Source organism: Macaca fascicularis, chromosome 11, assembly GCF_037993035.2.
Source record: "Macaca fascicularis isolate 582-1 chromosome 11, T2T-MFA8v1.1".
NCBI lineage: Eukaryota > Metazoa > Chordata > Mammalia > Primates > Cercopithecidae > Macaca > Macaca fascicularis.
Genome location: NC_088385.1, coordinates 71,097,224 through 71,114,927, shown reverse-complemented (window position 1 = coordinate 71,114,927; position 17,704 = coordinate 71,097,224). Strand labels below are relative to the sequence as shown.

The following is a 17,704-nucleotide window of genomic DNA, read 5'->3' as shown; positions in this document are numbered from 1 at the left end:
CCAAAGTGCTGGGGTTGCAGGTGTGAGCCACCATGTCCAGGCAAGTGTATGTATTTTTTATCCTTTTGAAGTTCATAAGCATGGTGATTGGGTTTTCACACTCATGTGTGAGATGTACCACCCGCAAAGCTTGTTATGATGTGGGCACATTACCCATCTGGCATGAGAAGAAGAAAAAACAAAACCACATGTATATACACTTAAAATAATGCTCAAGTAGCCAGTGTTTCAGTATTCTCTCTTACTTAGGAATTATTTTGGTGTCTGATGACTATCTATTAACTCAATTTAATATCTGCCCAAGGCTTTAAGTTACCTAAGGATCTTGGAACTTATCTTCAATCTGAGATATTATAAAACATAAAGTTGAAGTAAAAACCTATCAGAATAATGATTTCATTATATTGAGCACAAATTTATATTTTTTTCTAATTTTTTGAGATCCTGTCTCAAAAAAATTAAAATTAAACTACTGTTCAAATCATAAAAATAAATAAGACTAATGGAATTAAAATTGTTTAGCCTAAATCAGAGAAAGTTGAGTGGTGATTTCAAGTACAGATTCATTAACTGGTTTGAATTACTCTACATATTTGAAAATAATTTTTAAAAATTGAATTTGAGTAGATACTAATAGCTTTTTATTAATTCATCTTCCTATCTTCAATTACTTCAATTTAGATTTTATAAATTGTATTACTTGATATTTCTTTCTTAGATTTGTGAAAAGAAAAATGAAACTGCATGATGACAGTAAACATTTTTATCTAAATTCTAGGTACTCACAAAAAGCCCACACAGGAATTCTGCCTGAGCCCCACCTGGTGTTTTTTTTTTTTTTTTTTGAGATGGAGTCTCACTCTGTTGCCCAGGCTGGAGTGCAGTGGTGCAATCTCAGCTCACTGCAACCTCCACCTCCAGGGTTCAAGCGATTCTCCTGCCTCAGCCTCGAGAGTAGCTGTGACTACAGGCATGTACCAGCACACCGGGCTAATTTTTGTATTTTAGTAGAGACAGGGTTTCACCATGTTGGTCAGGCTGGTCTCGAACTCCTAACTTCAGGGGATACACCGGCCTTGGCTTCCCAAAGCTGTGGGATTACAGCACTTTGGGAGGCCGAGGCAGATGGATCACCTGAGGTCAGGAGTTCAAGACCAGCTTGGCCAACATGGTAAAACCCTGTCTCTACGAAAAATACAAAAAATTAGCCAGGTGTGGTGGCACGTGCTTGTAATCCCAGATACTCTGGAGGCTGAGGCAGGAGAATTGCTTGTACCTGGGAGGTGAAGGTTGCAGTGAGCCGAGATTGTGTGATTGTACTCCAGCATGGGCGACAAGAGCAAGACTCCATCTCAAAATAAAAAAAGAAAAAGAGATGGGATCTTTCTATGTTACCCAGAGAGGGTTACAGTGGTCACAGACAAGTGCACTGCATAGATCATAGCACACTACAGCCTCAACTCCTGAGCTCCAGTGATTCCCCTGCCTCAGCCTCCAGAGTAGCTGAGACCACAGGTGGGCACCATTGTGCCTGTCTCACTCTTAGCTTTTCAAGCAAATGCTATTGCTGCTTGTCATAGAAAGTGAAGTAGGCTGTTACAGAGAAGATCTAAATGTCCTATCTATTTATTGAGAACTTTTCCCATTTTTATCCAGAATAGAGAACAGAGCACGTTGGAGAGAAGCACATTTCCAGTAGTTCAAACCTAGATGTTTGCTTCACAGAATCTGTGGGCTCTTACCTATAAATGGACATTGTCTCCTGCATAGAAAAATCTTAGTGTAAAATCAATTAATTATACATTTTTGAGACCTTTATGAAAAAATTATTTTTAAAATGGAAGTGGACTAGGCACAGAGGCTCGTGCTTATAATCCCAGCACTTTGGGAGGCCGAGGCAGGCGGATCACCTTAGGTCAGGAGTTCAAGACCAGCCTGTCCCACATGGTGAAACCCCATCTCTACAAAAATACAAAAATTAGCTGGGTGTGATTGCAGGTGCCTGTAATCCTAGTTACTCAGGAGACTGAGGCACAAGAATTGCTTGAACCCAGGAGGTGGAGGTTGTAGTGAGCGGAGATTGTGCCATTGCACTCCAGCCTGGGTGACAGAGAGAGACTCTGTCTCAACAACAAAAAATAAAATAAAATGGAAGCGGAGAGGGATGTATTTTAACAAATACTGTAACAAAACACTGTTAGCGTTTATGTAGCAATCTATAGTGTAAATAGTTTCTTGGGTTCTGTTGCTGAGCACATTTTTAGTAAGAACTAAAAAAAATAGAAAAATAATTGGGAAACCTAAGAAGAAGAAAAGGAAGATGTCCCAGTGGAGAAAATGAGGGGGGAAAAAAAAAAAAAAAGAAGTCAGTTTAAACTTGCCTTTGGGCCGGATGCCATGGCTCATGCCTGTAATCCCAGCACTTTGAGAGGCCGAGGTGGTGATCACTTGTGGTCAGGAGTTCGAGACCAGCCTGGCCAACATGGTGAAACCCTGTCTCTACTAAAAATACAAAAATTAGCCGGGTGTGGTGGCTCATGTCTGTAATCCCAGCTACTCAGGAGGCTGAGGCAGGAGAATCACTTGAACCCAGGAGGTGGAGGTTGCAATGAGTTGAGATCGCACCACTACACTCCAGCCTGGGTGTCAGGGTGAGGCTCCCGTTTTGAAAAAAAAAAAAAAAGTATATACACACACACACACACACACGTAGAAACAAAAAAACTTGCCCTTGGTTTTGGGAGATTTATTATACCAACATAGGTAAGCAGTTGTATTTGTCTTCAATTAGGTGAATTATTTTTTTTTCCAGATTGATGATTACCCAGAATTTTTGAGCTCGCCAGATGGAGAAATCAGCCAACACATTCGTATCATCTATTCTTCAACTGTTTTGAAAAAAGAGTGTAAAAAGTCAAACGGTGTCAGGAAATTCCTATTTCCATTTCATCATACTAAAGCTAACAACGAGAAAGGTAGGTACTTCCAGTTTGTCTCTGGATCTAAGGCAAAAAAAAGTATGTAATATATTTCTTAAAATTGATGCAGGATATTTTGCTCCTTAGTTCAGGTAAAATTCAGGTTCTTATCACACAGCCAGGAAAATTAGGCATGGGGACACGTCGAAAGATGAAAGAGAGTGGGATTTATTAAAAGAAAGCTCTCAGTGGAAAAAAGGGGTCTGGCCAACTGGCTCTCACCTCACAGATTGAATATCAGTCCGCCACACACACGAGCTGAAGAGACCAGGCTCATCCACCCGCACAAGGCTCGAATTCCCGGTGGTTCCAACCCTACTCTCCCAGCGCACATGTAGACCCGCCCAGACAAGGCCCTGGGCAGGTTTCCTTATCTTCCTCCTGCATCTATCATTCTCCAGTCGAAAGAAGTACATCTAAGGCCGGGCGCGGTGGCTCAAACCTGTAATCCCAGCACTTTGGGAGGCCCAGGCGGGCGGATCACGAGGTCAGGACATCCAGACCATCCTGGCTAACACGGTGAAACCCCGTCTCTACTAAAAATGCAAAAAATTAGCCGGGCGAGGCGGCGGGCGCCTGTAGTCCCAGCTACTCCGGAGGCTGAGGCAGGAGAATGGCGTAAACCCGGGAGGCGGAGCTTGCAGTGAGCCGAGATCGCGCCACTGCACTCCAGCCTGGGCGACAGAGCGAGATTCCCTCTCAAAAAAAGAAAAAAAAGAAGTACATCTAGCTGCCATTAGAATAAGGATAAGAACGAGGAATGATCTTAACTGCTTCCAGCTGACGGGGGCGCTGTTTTGGGAAAATGGCAGTCAGATCTCCCTCTGAGGCCCATCTCAGGGTTCCCTGTAGAAGGGGCCATCCTCTGGTGCTCTGGTTGCATGACTATTTGGAGTTTAACGGCCTGAAAGTGAGAAGAGATAAACTGGCTTATTAGAAAACATGTATCAAAAGGAAATAAGGGTGGTGGGTAAGGACAGCTCAAAGATCCTGAGACCTTTTACTAGTTTGCACAGGGAGCGGGGAGCCAAAAGCCTGAGTGGTTAAAAAAACAAAAATAAAAACAAAAAAAACCTTTTACTCTTTTGCTGGCATGTTGGGCTTCTGGGTTCCCTTCCCCTGAGTCCAATCTTAAGTCAACCAGTTTAAGGTTTGGGAAAGTAACTTTTTCCAGTTTGGAGGGTGTATCCAAAGGGAGTATCCCGTAGTACCGAGATACAATACCTATCTGTGAAGGAAGGACAGAGGAGGAAAGAGGAAAGAAAATGACTTTTTTCCCCCAAAGGAATCCTGGGGTTCAGGATGCATTCGAAAGGGGTACATCTTGAAGATGAATGGCTACTCCTCTATTAATAGAAAGAGGGGAGTGAGGCATCCCACATTCCCATCTCTTCCTAGCGAATACCCAGTATACATGAGAAGTGAGGCATCCCTCTTTCTTTCTTCCATCCTTATATCCCTGAGTCTTAGGGACCACATCAGGGTGCCATCCATGGGTATCAAAGTGGCTTTCACTAATGTTAACCGGGGAGCCTAGGGGCTGGGAATATATACTCTTACTCATGTACACCCTATCTCCCCTGCTGTCAGTAGCCATTGAGTTCCTTAGACTTCATTTATGCCATGGATATCAGCATGACCTTTTTTCATGAATTGGGAAGTTTGGCTTAATTGGCAGGAATCAGTCATGCTTACCTGTGCTGTGCCTTTTAACTTCTGTTATTGCCTGCACCTGGATCCTTCAGATCCAGCTTTCTTTCCTGGGGCTTTGACCCAAAGCTTGGAATTGAGTTTGGGACAAAAATGTGTCTGCGGGGGAGGGGGTTGCATAGACTCCTTATGATAAGCCAAATGCTAAGGTGGAATTGAGTCCTCCTCTAACGAGGGAGAGAAAAGGATGTCTGTGACATGCCCAGGTAAGTGGTGGCTATATTTATTCTTGCTAAGATCTGGGTGCGTGGGGCTTGGCTTTGGTTAACTCCCTTGGTCTTATTTTCCCAAATGGCAGGATGTGTAGGATAGTTTCTCAGAACCTGAATAGTGATCCAGATTTTTACATTACCCATCCCCTTTTGTTCCTTATGAGCTACAGACAGAGATTGCTGATTGGTTCACAGGAATAAACAGAGTTAGTCTAAAATGTGGGCAAAAACTTAAAAACAGCTAATCTAAAAAGTCTAGAATTTAATGACAAATATTTAAGTTTTGAAATATAATTTCTTTCTCCCCAGTCCTCATTTTTGCTAAAAACAAATCATGATAGGACTGAGTTGTTTGCAAAATAGACTTTAGTCTTACATTTGACCTGATTATTTGCATAAAGTGTAGCAAAGATAATTATTTTTACATAGGCCTTTTAGACTGGCTTTGATGAAACTCTGTTCCACAAGGAATCTCAGATAAGACTTTCTAAAGCTGAGCCCCGCCAGGGGCTAGTACCCTCAAATACCTGAAAGTTATTGCCTCTCCTCTTGAGGTCCCAAGAGCATGGGGTTCTGGATCTGTTAGAAAGTGACATTCTTTACTCACCACAAATTAGCAACCCGGTGTGGGGACTGTATAGACAACGTATCAGGCCAGTTTTCCCAAGAGGCTTTTATCAGTTCTGCAAGTCAAGCTTGACTCCTTAAAGGGAAGCATACCCTTCCAGTCAAAGCCTTGGTAAAACAACCAGTTTCTCCAGTTGCATCCTATTGCAAAGAAAAATGGATTTTTTTTTTTTTTTTAGCCACTCTGTGGTACATTGTTACCCTGTCAAACTAATGCAGTGCAGCCCTATCAAACTAATGCAATGCAATGATGTACTCAAACTTGAATTTCATTTTTCTTTATTTTTTCCATAGGTTATTGGGGTGCAGATCATATTTGGTTACATGAGTAAGTTCTTTATTGGTCATATTTGGTTACATAAGTTCTTCAGTGGTAATTTGTGAGATTTTGGTGCACCCATCACCCAAGCAGTATACATTGCATCCTATTTGTAGTCTTTTATTCCTCACCTCCCTCCTACCTTTCCCCCCAAGTTCCCAAAGTCCATTATATCATCATTTTTTTTTTGTTTTTGTTTTTTGAGATGGAGTCCTGCTCTGTTACCCAGGCTGGAGTGCAATGGCGTAATCTTGGCTCACTGCAACCTCCACCTCCTGGGTTCAAGCAATTATCCTGCCTCAGCCTCCTGAGTAGCTGAGATTACAGGCACCCACCACCATGCCTGGGTAATTTTTGTATTTTTAGTAGAGACAGGGTTTCACCATGTTGGCCAGGCTGGTCTCAAACTCCTGACCTTGTGATATGCCTGCCTTGGCCTCCCAAAGTGTCAGGATTACAGGCGTGAGCAACCGTTCCCAGCCTATTGTATCATTCTTATGCTTCTGTGTCCTCATAGGTTAGCTACCACAAATCAGTGAGAATGCACAATGTTTGCTTTTCCATTCCTGAGTTACTTCACTTAGAATAATAGTCTCCAGTCTCATCCAGGTCACTGTGAATGCCGTTAATTCACTCCTTTTTATGGCTGAGTAGTATTCCATCATATATATATATATATGCCACAGTTTCTTTATTCACTCATTGATTGATGGGCATTTGGGTTGGTTCCACAATTTTGCAATTGTGAATTGTACCACTGTAAACATGCATGTGCAAGTATCTTTTTTGTATAAAGACTTTTATTACACTGGGTAGATGCCCAGTAGTGGGATTGCTGGATCAAATGGTAGTTCTATTTTTAGTTCTTTAAGGAATCTCCACACTGTTTTCCATAGTGGCTGTACTAGTTTACATTCCCACCAGCAGTGTAAAAGTGTTCCCTGATCACCGCATCCACACCAGCATCTATTGTTTTTTGATTTTTTGATTATAGTCATTCTTGCAGAAGTAAAGTGGTATTGCATTGTGGTTTTGCTTTGCATTCCCCTGATCATTAGTGATGTTGAGCTTTTTTCCATATGTTTGTTGGCCATTTGTATGTCTTCTTTTGAGAATTGTTTATTCATGTCCTTAGCCCACTCTTTGATAGGATTTTTTTTTCTTGCTAATTCATTTGAGTTTGTAATAGAGTCTGGATAGTAGTCCTTTGTCAGATGTATAGATTGTGACGGCAGGAGAATCATTTGAACCTGGGAGGCAGAGGTTGCAGTGAGCTGAGATCACACCATTGCACTCGAGCCTGGGCAGCAGAGCAAGGCTCTGTCTCAAAAAAGAAAAAAAACTTACTTCAGTTTTCTATTAGTTCAGTCCATTCAGTTAATTCTTGTTTTGCTTGATATTTGTGAACAATTCAGCTCTTCATGAGTCCTTACATTTTTCTTTTATTCCAATGTCACAATCTCAAAAGTTATCAGAAACCTGCATTTGAAAGCACCTGTCAAAGTTCTATAGCTGATTATAAACCATCCTTTGAAGAGGATCAAGACAAGACAAAAAACTTAACATAACAACTTTAATTGTGATTGCTAGCCTATAGTCAGACCTTAGAATTTTAGAAATCCCATAAATTTTGGAACATATATTAATATTATTCCCTAAAATATAACCTGAGGAAGATTAAACATCATTTTGGCAATCCCATGTACCTAAACATATCAGGTAATCCTGTTTACCTCTCTTCTGTATGCCCCAGGGGCCGTCTGTAGCATCCAAAAACTAGCCATCAAGAAGGACAATTTTGAAACTGAAGTTTGATTTGGAGAAGACTGTTAAATATATTAGAGGCTTAAAGCACTTGATGTTATGAAAGAGAATACCAGATTACCTTATTTGTTTTGCCAAAATGATGACTTGGAAATTTTTAAAAAAGCAAAAACCTTTTATAACCCTTTACGAATTTTGCTGAAGAGCAGATCAGTGCCTTAAGAGTACCTTGTTGTGCTTTTATTTTAATTCTCAATTTGCAGAAAAACCATATTACCCCCCCCTCCCTTTTTTTTGGATATGGAGTCTTGCTCTGTTGCCTAGGTTGGAATGCAACAGCACGATCTCAGCTCACTGCAACTTCCGCCTCCCGGGTTCAAGCAATTCTCCTGCTTCAGACTCCTGAGTAGCTTGGATTACGGGCATGTACCACCACACCTGGCTCATATTTTATTTTTAGTAGAGATGGGCTTTTGCCATGTTGACCAGGCTGATCTAGAACTCCTGTCCTCAGGTGATCTGCTTGCCTTGGCCTCCCAAAGTACTGGGATTACAGGCATGAGCCACCATGCCCAGTCCATGTAATACCCTTTCGAATTTAGTCAGTCTGTTCACACACAGAATTTCTTTTGCAAGATTAATTCTTACAATAATTCCACAACTTGTTTAAACCTTTAGGTTTATCTTATCTGATTCAAAACAATCCTTTAACCCTAGGCAAAAATTTACATTTTGATGACTTCTGCATTTTACCAATAATCTTTAAGACTGTTTTTATTTCTCAAAGATTAAAGTTATGTGAACTAAAAGGTACCACAGCTTTCGTCTTCCCTTTAAAACGTATTTGATCCAAGTGCTTATCCTTCCTTAAGTCAATTAATTAGATCTCTTTTTATAGACATCACACACACAACACATGTATAACTAGACAGACAGGTAGAAGAAGATACAGTCTGGGGGACAGAGTGAGACCCTGTCTTTAAAAAAACAGGGAAGTCAGGCCGGGTACAGTGGCTCACGCCTGTAATCCCAGAACTTTGGGAAGCTAAGGAGGGTGGATCATGAAGTTAGGAGTTCGAGACCAGCCTGACCAATATGGTGAAACCTCATCTCTACTAAAAATATAAAAATTAGCCAGGTGTGGTGGCATGCACCTGCAATCCCAGCTACTCAGGAGACTGAGGCAGGAGAATTGCTTGAACTCAGGAGGTGTAGGTTTCAGTGAGCCAAGATCATGCCATTGCGCTCCAGCCTGGGCAACAGAGCAAGACTCTGTCTCAAAAAAAAAAGTTACTAGGCTGGACATGGTGGCTCACGCCTGTAATCCCAGCACTTTGGGAGGCTGAGGTGGGCAGACCACTTGAGGTTAGGAGTTCAAGACCAGCCTCGCCAATATGGTAAAACCCCATCTCTACTAAAAATACAAAAAAATTAGCTGGGTGTGGTGGCATACACCTGTAGTTCCAGCTCCTTGGGAGGCTGAGGCAGGAGAATCACTTGAACCCAGTGGGTGGAGGCTGCAGTGAACTGAGATCATGCTACTGCACTCCAGCCTGGGCAAGACAGAGTGAGACTCCATCTCAAACAAACAAAAAAAAAAAGTAACTAGATAGATAGATATAGATATAGGTATAGATATAGATATTTTCTTTTTCAGACAGCGCCTTAATTTGTTGCCCAGGCTGGAGTACAGTGGTGCAATCTTAGCTCATGCAGCCTGGTCCTCCCACACTCAGGTGATCCTCCCACCTTAGTCCCCGCAAGCAGCTGAGACTACAGGTGTGCACCACCACATCTGCCTAAGTTTTAAATTTTTTGTAGAGACGGGGACTCACTATGTTGCCCGGGCTGGTCTCAAACTCCTGGCCTCAAGCAATCCTTCTGCCTTGGCCTCCCAAAGTCCTGGGATTATAGACATGAGCCACCACCAGACTCAGATATATATATATATATGAAAAAAAAGGCAGACTGTAGCCTGCAGCATCTTAGGAGAAATGGGTCAGAAATCTAAGAGAATATCATAGCTCATGACTGCAAAATACTTGTCCACATTCCAGGAAGATTCATGGTTTGTGCTCTTAAGCAAATACTTACATTTATGACCTGGGAGGAAAGTGCCTATTAACCAAGCTTTGCTAACACGTTAATAAAGAGATGACAGCCATCTTCCTATTGAAAACAAAAAAGAATGTTAGAATCTGGACCCCATTTGGTTAGTTCTTATTTAATTTTAATAGTCTTATTAACATCCACAGATTTTAATGAAAGTTTATTTTGCCAAGGTTAAGAATGTGCTCATGACACAGCTTCAGAAGGACCTGATGACATGTGCCTAGGGTGATCAGGGTGCGGGTTGATTTTATACAGTTTAGGGAGATCTAATACAGCAGTCAATACATGCAATATTTACAGTGGTTCAATCTGGAAGGGTGGGAATGGGGTGAAGCAGGCTTCCTGGTAGTAGGTTGACTTAAACATTTTCTGATTGGCAATTCACTGAAAGAGTTACTATCCATAGAAAGGAACGTATGTCTGGATTATAATAAGGGGTTTTATAGACCAAGGTTTTATCATGCAGATGAAGCTTTCAAGTAGCAGGCTTCAGAGAGAATAGACTGTAAATGTTTCTTACCAGACTTAAGGTCTACATTGATGCTAATGCTTATTGGCTTTTCCTGAATTCCAAAAGTGAAAGAAGTATAATAAGTCATGTCTGACCCCTACTTCCTAGCATGGCGTGACCTAGTATTTCAGGTTAACTCTGGAATGCCCTTGGCCAACAGTAGGGGTCCATTCAGATGGCTGAGGCTAAATAATTTTGTTTTTGGCTTACATGTAGATGCTTAAAAAAAAAAAAGGAATTTTATAGCCAAAGGGTGGGGTCAGTGGGTAGAAAATTACTAAAAGGAAACATCAAGAGTGACATGGAATTCTGGCTAAAGGGACCTAACAGGATTCTTGCTGAAGACAGGCCAGGGTAATTAGACATCACCTGGGGGATGGTGGAGGATGAGGAAGCTGATCAGATGTAAAGAATGATGATACATGAAGGATGGGGGATTCTGGCTAAACCAACTTATCAGGATTCTTGCTGAAATTGGACAATACAGAGAAGAACATGGAAGTCCAAAACTCAAGGACTACTTGAGAAATTCAGGGGAGTCTGAGCAGAGTTTGGTTAAGGAGATAATCTTTTTCACCACCCAAGACCTGGGATACACACCTGGATGAAAAGATGAACAGTCACCTTTAGATCATGTTCATAGAGAGCTCAGCATCTGATGTAAGTGATTTCTCTACTGTGCCCAAGGAGATCTAGAAGAGAATGGGAGGATGAGGATTCAGGGATGTTGGTACTCACCTGGCTCTGCTGGTACTGCCCCGCCTTCATGTTTCACATTTTGGGCTCTTTCTAAGCTTTTTGTGTGAAGACTTTTACAAATCCAAGGACAAATGAATAAAAGTAGAATATTATGTATAGCTCAGTAATACACTGTTTATTTTCATGGTCTATTTTATTTTTGTTTGTTTGTTTTGAGACATGGTCTTGCTCTGTCACCCCAGCTGGCGTGCAGTGGTGCGATCTCAGCTCACTGCAGCCTCAACCTCCCGGGCTCAAGCAGTCCTCGTGCCCCAGCCCCCCAAGTAGCTGGGACTACAGGTGTGTGCCACCATACCTGGCTAGTTTTTTTTGTAGAGACAAGGTTTCACCATGTTTCCCAACTGGTCTCAGACTCCTGGGCTCAAGCAATCCACCTGCCTCTGCCTCCCAGAGTGCTGGGATTACTTATAGCCGAGCTTTATATTTTTAGAGACAGGATCTCACTCTGTCATCTAGCCTGGAGTGCAGTGGCACAATTACAGCTCACTGAAGACTTGACTTCCCCTATCTCAAGTGATTCTCCCACCTCAGCCTTCTGAATAGCTAGGACTGCGAGCACAGGCCATCACAGCTGGCTAATTTTTTTTACTTTTATTTTTTGTAGAGACAGTGTCTTGCTTTGTTGCCCAGGCTGGTCTCAAACTCCTATGCTCAAGCATTTCTCCCATCTTGGCCTCCCAAAGTTCTGAGATTACAAGTATGAGCCACCATGCCAGGCCTTTATTTTACATACATATATATATATGGTGAAACAATAAAGAATATGTATTTGGTCCTTGTGCCTAGTTCCTCACACAGAGCTTCTGAAATATTTAGAATTTAGAATTTCCTGAGTGATAAGAACATTGTTTGTTATTCATAACAAGCTCCTTTCAACAATAGAACACATGCTAATGAGATGAGGTTGAGAGTATGACCCATGAGGAGGTGTGCTACATTCGAAAAGAGCCTCATGAATTTTCTAATTTATTTAAACAAAAATCTGGACAACAGACATGGGAATGAATATTAAGGGTGTGGGGTAATGGTGGAAGGAACATAGAATTGGATCAGGCTGAGTTTATTGATTTGGGCCCACTAAGTAGGGACTCTGCATTTAATGTTGCAGCTTGGGGAGTTAAAAAAGGTTCTAATAGTTTATTTGCTTGGTTTGCTGAAATATGGTTTAAAAGATGGCCCACTGTGAGTGAGTTGGAAATGCCTGATCTCCCTTGATTTAATGTAGGAGAAGGGATCCAAAGGCTTAGGGAGATTGGGATGATGGAGTGGATTAGTCATTTTAGACCTACTCATCCCAGCTGGGAGGGTCCCGAAGATATATCCTTGACTAATGCCTTGCAAAATAGATTTGTGAGGGCAGCACCCGCATCTTTGAAGAGCCCTGTAATTGCTCTTCTCTGTATGTCAGATCTAACGGTGGGAACTGCAGTCACTCTACTACAAAATTTAAATACAATGGGAATAATTGGATTCTGAGGTGGCAGTGGCCAAGTGGCAGCACTCAGCTGTCAAAGGCAAGGCGGACATAGCTACCGTAATGGACAGCAGAGGCAAAGCAGCAATCAGAATAGTCTGACTCACATAGAGCTGTGGTATTGGCTAATTAATCACAGTGTTCTTAGAAAATGAATTGATAGGAAGCCTACTGCATTCTTACTTAATTTATATAAGCAGAAAACTTCTAGGTCAAATGGAAAAAAGACTAATTTGAATTATGAAAACAGAGAATCACGGCCCCTCAATCGATTTCCAGATTTGAGTCAGTTTACAGACCCAGAACCCCTTGAATGACGGGGAGGCCATGTCCCCTTAAGGAAGGACCTCACTACATTATGAACAATTTATGCAGTGAATCTTTCTCCCATCATTCCCCCAGGAGACCTTTTAGCAGGGTAACTGTGTAGCCTTTTAGCAGGGTAACTGTGCATTTGGGAAAGGGAAATGATCAGACATTTAGGGGACTACTGGACACTGGCTGAGCTGACATTGATTCCAGGGGACCCAAAACATCATTGTGGTCCTCCAGTTAAAGTAGGGGCTTATGGAGGTCAGGTAATTAATGGAGTTTTAGCTCAGGTTCAAGTTACAGTGGGTCCAGTGGGTCCCCGGACTCATCCTGTGGTCATTTCCCCAGTGCCAGAATGCATAATTGGCATAGACATACTGAGCAGCTGGCAGAACCCCCACATTGGCTGGTAGAATGAGGGCTATTATGGTGGGAAAGGCCAAATGGAAGCCATTAGAGCTGCCTCTTCCTAGAAGAATAGTAAATCAAAAACAATATTGCATCCCTGGAGGGATCATGGAGATTAGTGCTACCATAAAGGACTCGAAAGACGCAGGGGTGGTGATTCCCACCACATCCTTGTTCAGCTGTCTCCCATTTGGCCTGTGGAGAAAACAGATGGATCCTGCAGAATGACAGTGGATTATCGTAAGCTTAACCAAGTGGTGACTCCAAGTGCAGCTGCTGTACCAGATGTGTTTTCATTGCTTGAGCAAATTAACACACCTCCTGGTACCTGGTATGCAGCCATTGATTTGGCAAATGCATTTTTCTCCATTCCTGTCCATGGGCTCCTCCTACCTTTAAGTCAACAGGCCAAGAAGGCAGTTACAGTGTTGGCTGGGGTGATTGACCTAGACTATCAAGTCTAGGTCTACTACTGAAATCAGTCTACTACTCCACAATGGAGTTAAGGAAGAGTATGCATGGAATACAGGCGATCCATTAGGGCGTCTCTTAGTGTTACCATGCCCTTTGATTAAAGTCAGTGAGAAACTACAACAGCCCAATTCAGGCAGGACTACAAATGACCCAGACCCTTCATGAATGAAGGTTTGGGTCACTCCACCAGGAAAAAAAAACCATGACCTGCTGAGGTGCTTGCTGAAGGCAAAAATATACAGAATGGGTAGTAGAAGAAGGCAGTCATCAATACCAGCTATGACAACATGACCAGCTGCAGAAACGAGGACTGTAGTTGTCATGAGTATTTCCTCCTTCTTTCATTAAAAACATATTTGTGCATGTATATACTTGTACTAAGAAAATATCTTCGTTTTATTTCCTTTTTCCTTTAGCATGTGACATAAGATTTATTTACTTCTCATCAGCATTTAGGTATTGTTAACTTTATGAAATAGTATTTGGGTTGGGGATTGTTGCATTTCCGGTTGTGCAAAGGATAGTTGTATTATGCTAGGCATAATTATGACCTTATTATTGTCCTTATTTGAAGATTTGTATGATCTCAGGAGATGTGTATGGGTTCAGGTTGACAAGGGGTGGACTTGTGATGGTTAATACTGAGTGTCAACTTCATTGGATTGAAGGATAGAAAGTATTGATCCTGGGTGTCTCTGTGAGGGTGTTGCCAGAGGAAATTAACATTTGAGTCAGTGGGCTGGGAAAGGCAGACCCACCTTATTCCGGGTAGGCACAATCTAATCATCTGCCAGCGTAGCTAGAATATAAGCAGGCAGAAAAATGTGAAAACAGAGACTGGCCTAGCCTCCCAGCCTACATCTTTCTCCCATGCTGGACGCTTCCTGCTCTCAAACATTAGACTCCAAGTTCTTCAGTTTTGGAACTCGGACTGGCTCTCCTTGCTCTTCAGCTGGTAGACAGCCTATTGTGGGACCTTGTGACTGTGTGAGTTAATACTTAATAAACTCCCATATATATATGGAAGTTATCATATATGTAGAACTGGAAGTTTTCATATCCACCTGGACACATTGGGCTCTCTATATTTATTCCATTAATTCTGTCCCTCTAGAGAACACTGACTAATACAAGCGTGGTGGCTCACACTTGTAATTCCAGCACTTTGAGAGGCTAAGTGGGGACAATCACTTAAGGCAGAAGTTTGAGACCAGCCTGGGAAACATGGCCAAACCCTGTCTCTTCAAAAAATACAAAAATTAGCTGGGTGTGGTGGTGCACACCTGTAGTCCCAGCTACTCAGGAGGCTGAGGTGGGAGAATCACTTGAGCCTGGGAGGTTGAGGCTATACCGAGCCATGATTGCACCACTGCACTCCAGCCTGGGTGACAGAGGAAGACCCTGTCTGAAAAACAAACAAACAAACAAAAACTAAAAAAATCCTTAACTGACAGGGTTTGGAGGGCTCCCAAGTTGGTGACCACATTAAGTTCTTGGGATAGTGGTACACCAGGAGAGGGCATGGAGGCTTTGCAGCCCTCCCCTGATGCCCTGCTCAATGCATCTCTTCCATTTGGCTATTCCTGAAGATAATCCTTTATAATAAACTGGTAATGGTAAATGAAACACTTTCCTGAGTTCTGTGAGCTGTTCTTGCAAATTATTAAACCCAAGGAGGTGCTTGTGGTAAAGGGAGGAAAGACTTTTCCTCCACCTTCTTAGGTTTTGTGGCTGTGCCTAAGGATTAAACTGAGACAAGGCAGGTTAACAGGAGATAAGGATACACATTTTATTTGACATTAACAATTTTACATGGCAGGGGAACCTTCATAGAAGAGAAATGAAGACCCAAAGAAGCTGACAGACCTGAGCGCTTACATACCATGTCAACAAAGAATGATAAATTGTAGAGTTGTGACAAGACAAGGCAAAGGGTCTTGGGCTATGCACAGTGAACTGTGGGAAAATGACTAGGAAATATATGGTGAAAATTAATGGAAGATAAGACTTATTTTAGTGTTTGTACAGATTCATCTCAGTGTCCATGCCTCACTTCTGTTGATAAGAATGTTCTCAAAAAGTAAAGGAAACCAAGATCTGTGCAGGGGTTTCCTCTGCCCATTCCTCCCACCTCACCCTTCAAACCTAAACTCAAGCCTGTTGCTCACTGGGCTAGCATTGCTCTCACCATGGCTCTCAGCAATGCTGATGTGCAAAAGCAGATAAAGCATATGATGGCTTTTGTTGAACAAGAAGCCAATGAGAAGGCAGAAGAAGTAGATGCAAAGGTAGAAGAAGAGTTCAACATAGACAAAGATTGGCTTGTGCAAGCCCAAAGACTAAAGATTATGGAATATTATGAGAAGAAAGAGAAACAGATTGAGCAGAAGAAGAAAATTCAGATGTCCAATTTGATGAATCAAGCAAGACTCAAAGTCCTCAGAGCGAGATGACCTTATCACAGGTTTGTACCAGTTGCTGGAGCCCTGAATGATTCATTGTTGCAGGAAACAAGATTTCCCTCTGGTAAAGGCTACAATGCAAAAGGTAATCCCTATGTACAAAATTGCCACCAAAAATGATGTTGATGTCCAGATTGACCAAGAGTCCTGCCTGCTGGAGGACAGAGCTGGTGCAGTTGAGATATATAATGGGGATCGTAAAATAAAGGTTTCCAATACCCTGTAAAGCCGGCTGGATCTCATAGTCCAGCAGATGATGCCAGAAGTCAGGGGGGCTTGTTTAGGGCCAATGCCAATGGGAAGTTTTTGGACTAGGCCTTTGGGAGGTGGAGCTCATCCTCAGCTCTCCTGCTGTGATGTGGAAGCTTCTGATATTTGAAGAAACGCAAATGTCTCTGTAGCTTCCCCTTTACTGCCCCAGTATTGCTCTGTATTTATCAGTGATGCCCCTCTGTCACCAGTGCCTTGCCTAATTGGTCACAGTGGTGGAAAGCTTCAGGTAATATGATCAGGACTCACCTCCAGTTCATCCGAAAGTTAAAAAAAAAAAAAAAAAAAAAGTTCTCCTCTTCCTGGTATAAAGAGGTTGCATTTCTCATGGGAAATTTATGTCCTGGTGTTTTTTTTTTTTTTTTTTTTTTTTTTTTTTTTTTTTTTGAGACAGAGTCATGCTCTGTCGCCCAGGCTGGAGTGCAGTGGCCGGATCTCAGCTCACTGCAAGCTCCGCCTCCCAGGTTCACGCCATTCTCCTGCCTCAGCCTCCCAAGTAGCTGGGACTACAGGCGCCCGCCACTTCGCCCGGCTAGTTTTTTGTATTTTTTAGTAGAGACGGGGTTTCACCGTGTTAGCCAGGATGGTCTCGATCTCCTGACCTCGTGATCCGCCCGTCTCGGCCTCCCAAAGTGCTGGGATTACAGGCTTGAGCCACCGCGCCCGGCCTTACAGAATTTTGCTCTGTCACCCAGGCTGGATGGAGCACAGTGGTGTGATCTCAGCTCACTGCAACCTCCACTCCTCAGGTTCAAATGATTCTTGTTTGAACAAGAATTTGCCTCCTGAGCAACTGGGATTACAGGCACGCACTACCACACGTGGCTAATTTTTGTATTTTTAGTAGAGTCGGGTTTTTGCCATGTTGACCAGGCTGTTCTCAAACTGCTGGCCTCAAATCATCTGCCTGCCTCAGCCTCCCAAAGTGCTGGGATTACAGGCATGAGCCACTGTGCCTGGTCTATGTCCTGTTTTAAGGTAGAAAGGTATAGATCAGAGAGCCCTTCCTACATCTGCTGTCTCTCAAGCACCTTCAGGTCAAAATAACCAATATGCCAAAGTGGCATATTTTGGGTGGCATGTTCTGGTTCACTTCATGGGGAGCCCCTGAGTTATAGCTGGTTGGTCAGAAATACAGGTGGAAACCTGGGAGTTGCAATTGGCCTCTGAAGTTAGGGCAGTCTTGTGGGACTGAGCCCTTAACCTGTGGGGTCTGTGCTACTGCCAAGTAGTGAATGGCAGAATGGAGTTGAATTGTAGTACTCCCCGTTGGTATGTAGAGAATTAGAGAATTGGCTTTGGGTGAAAGAAA

General features: G+C 42.6%; 1 protein-coding gene, 1 long non-coding RNA gene, 1 other non-coding gene and 1 pseudogene across 17 annotated transcripts in view; 3 read left to right on the top strand and 1 right to left on the bottom strand.

The window, feature by feature from the left end:
* Window positions 1-17,704, top strand: part of C11H12orf56 (chromosome 11 C12orf56 homolog) — a 114,947-nt gene that overhangs the window by 32,107 nt on the left and 65,136 nt on the right. For 11 of the 15 annotated variants that reach the window (XR_012420437.1, XR_012420436.1, XR_012420438.1 and 8 more), the window contains exon 2: window positions 2,813-2,975. Coding sequence is in view for 8 of the 15 variants with exons in the window: in XM_074007350.1 (XP_073863451.1) it covers window positions 2,813-2,975 (163 nt within the window). In the remaining 7 variants the exon portion in view is untranslated. Of the gene's footprint in view, window positions 1-2,812; window positions 2,976-5,821; window positions 5,856-16,050; window positions 16,125-17,704 lie in introns of those variants that run through there. The other 4 variants (XM_074007351.1, XM_074007348.1, XM_074007342.1 and 1 more) reach the window with 2 other exon arrangements.
* LOC123567804 (small nucleolar RNA U13) lies at window positions 60-163 on the top strand. Its single transcript, XR_006690906.1, has one exon. It is a non-coding gene; the product is annotated as a small nucleolar RNA U13 (small nucleolar RNA).
* The window catches only part of LOC141406892 (uncharacterized), a 119,794-nt gene continuing 108,905 nt past the window's right edge, over window positions 6,816-17,704 (bottom strand). Inside the window, exons 3-4 of the long non-coding RNA XR_010579478.2 lie at window positions 10,834-10,925; window positions 6,816-9,779 (exon numbers count right to left, since the gene is read on the bottom strand). This is a non-coding gene — a long non-coding RNA (uncharacterized lncRNA). The remainder of the gene's footprint in view (window positions 9,780-10,833; window positions 10,926-17,704) is intronic.
* LOC102143381 (V-type proton ATPase subunit E 1 pseudogene) lies at window positions 15,709-16,567 on the top strand (annotated as a pseudogene).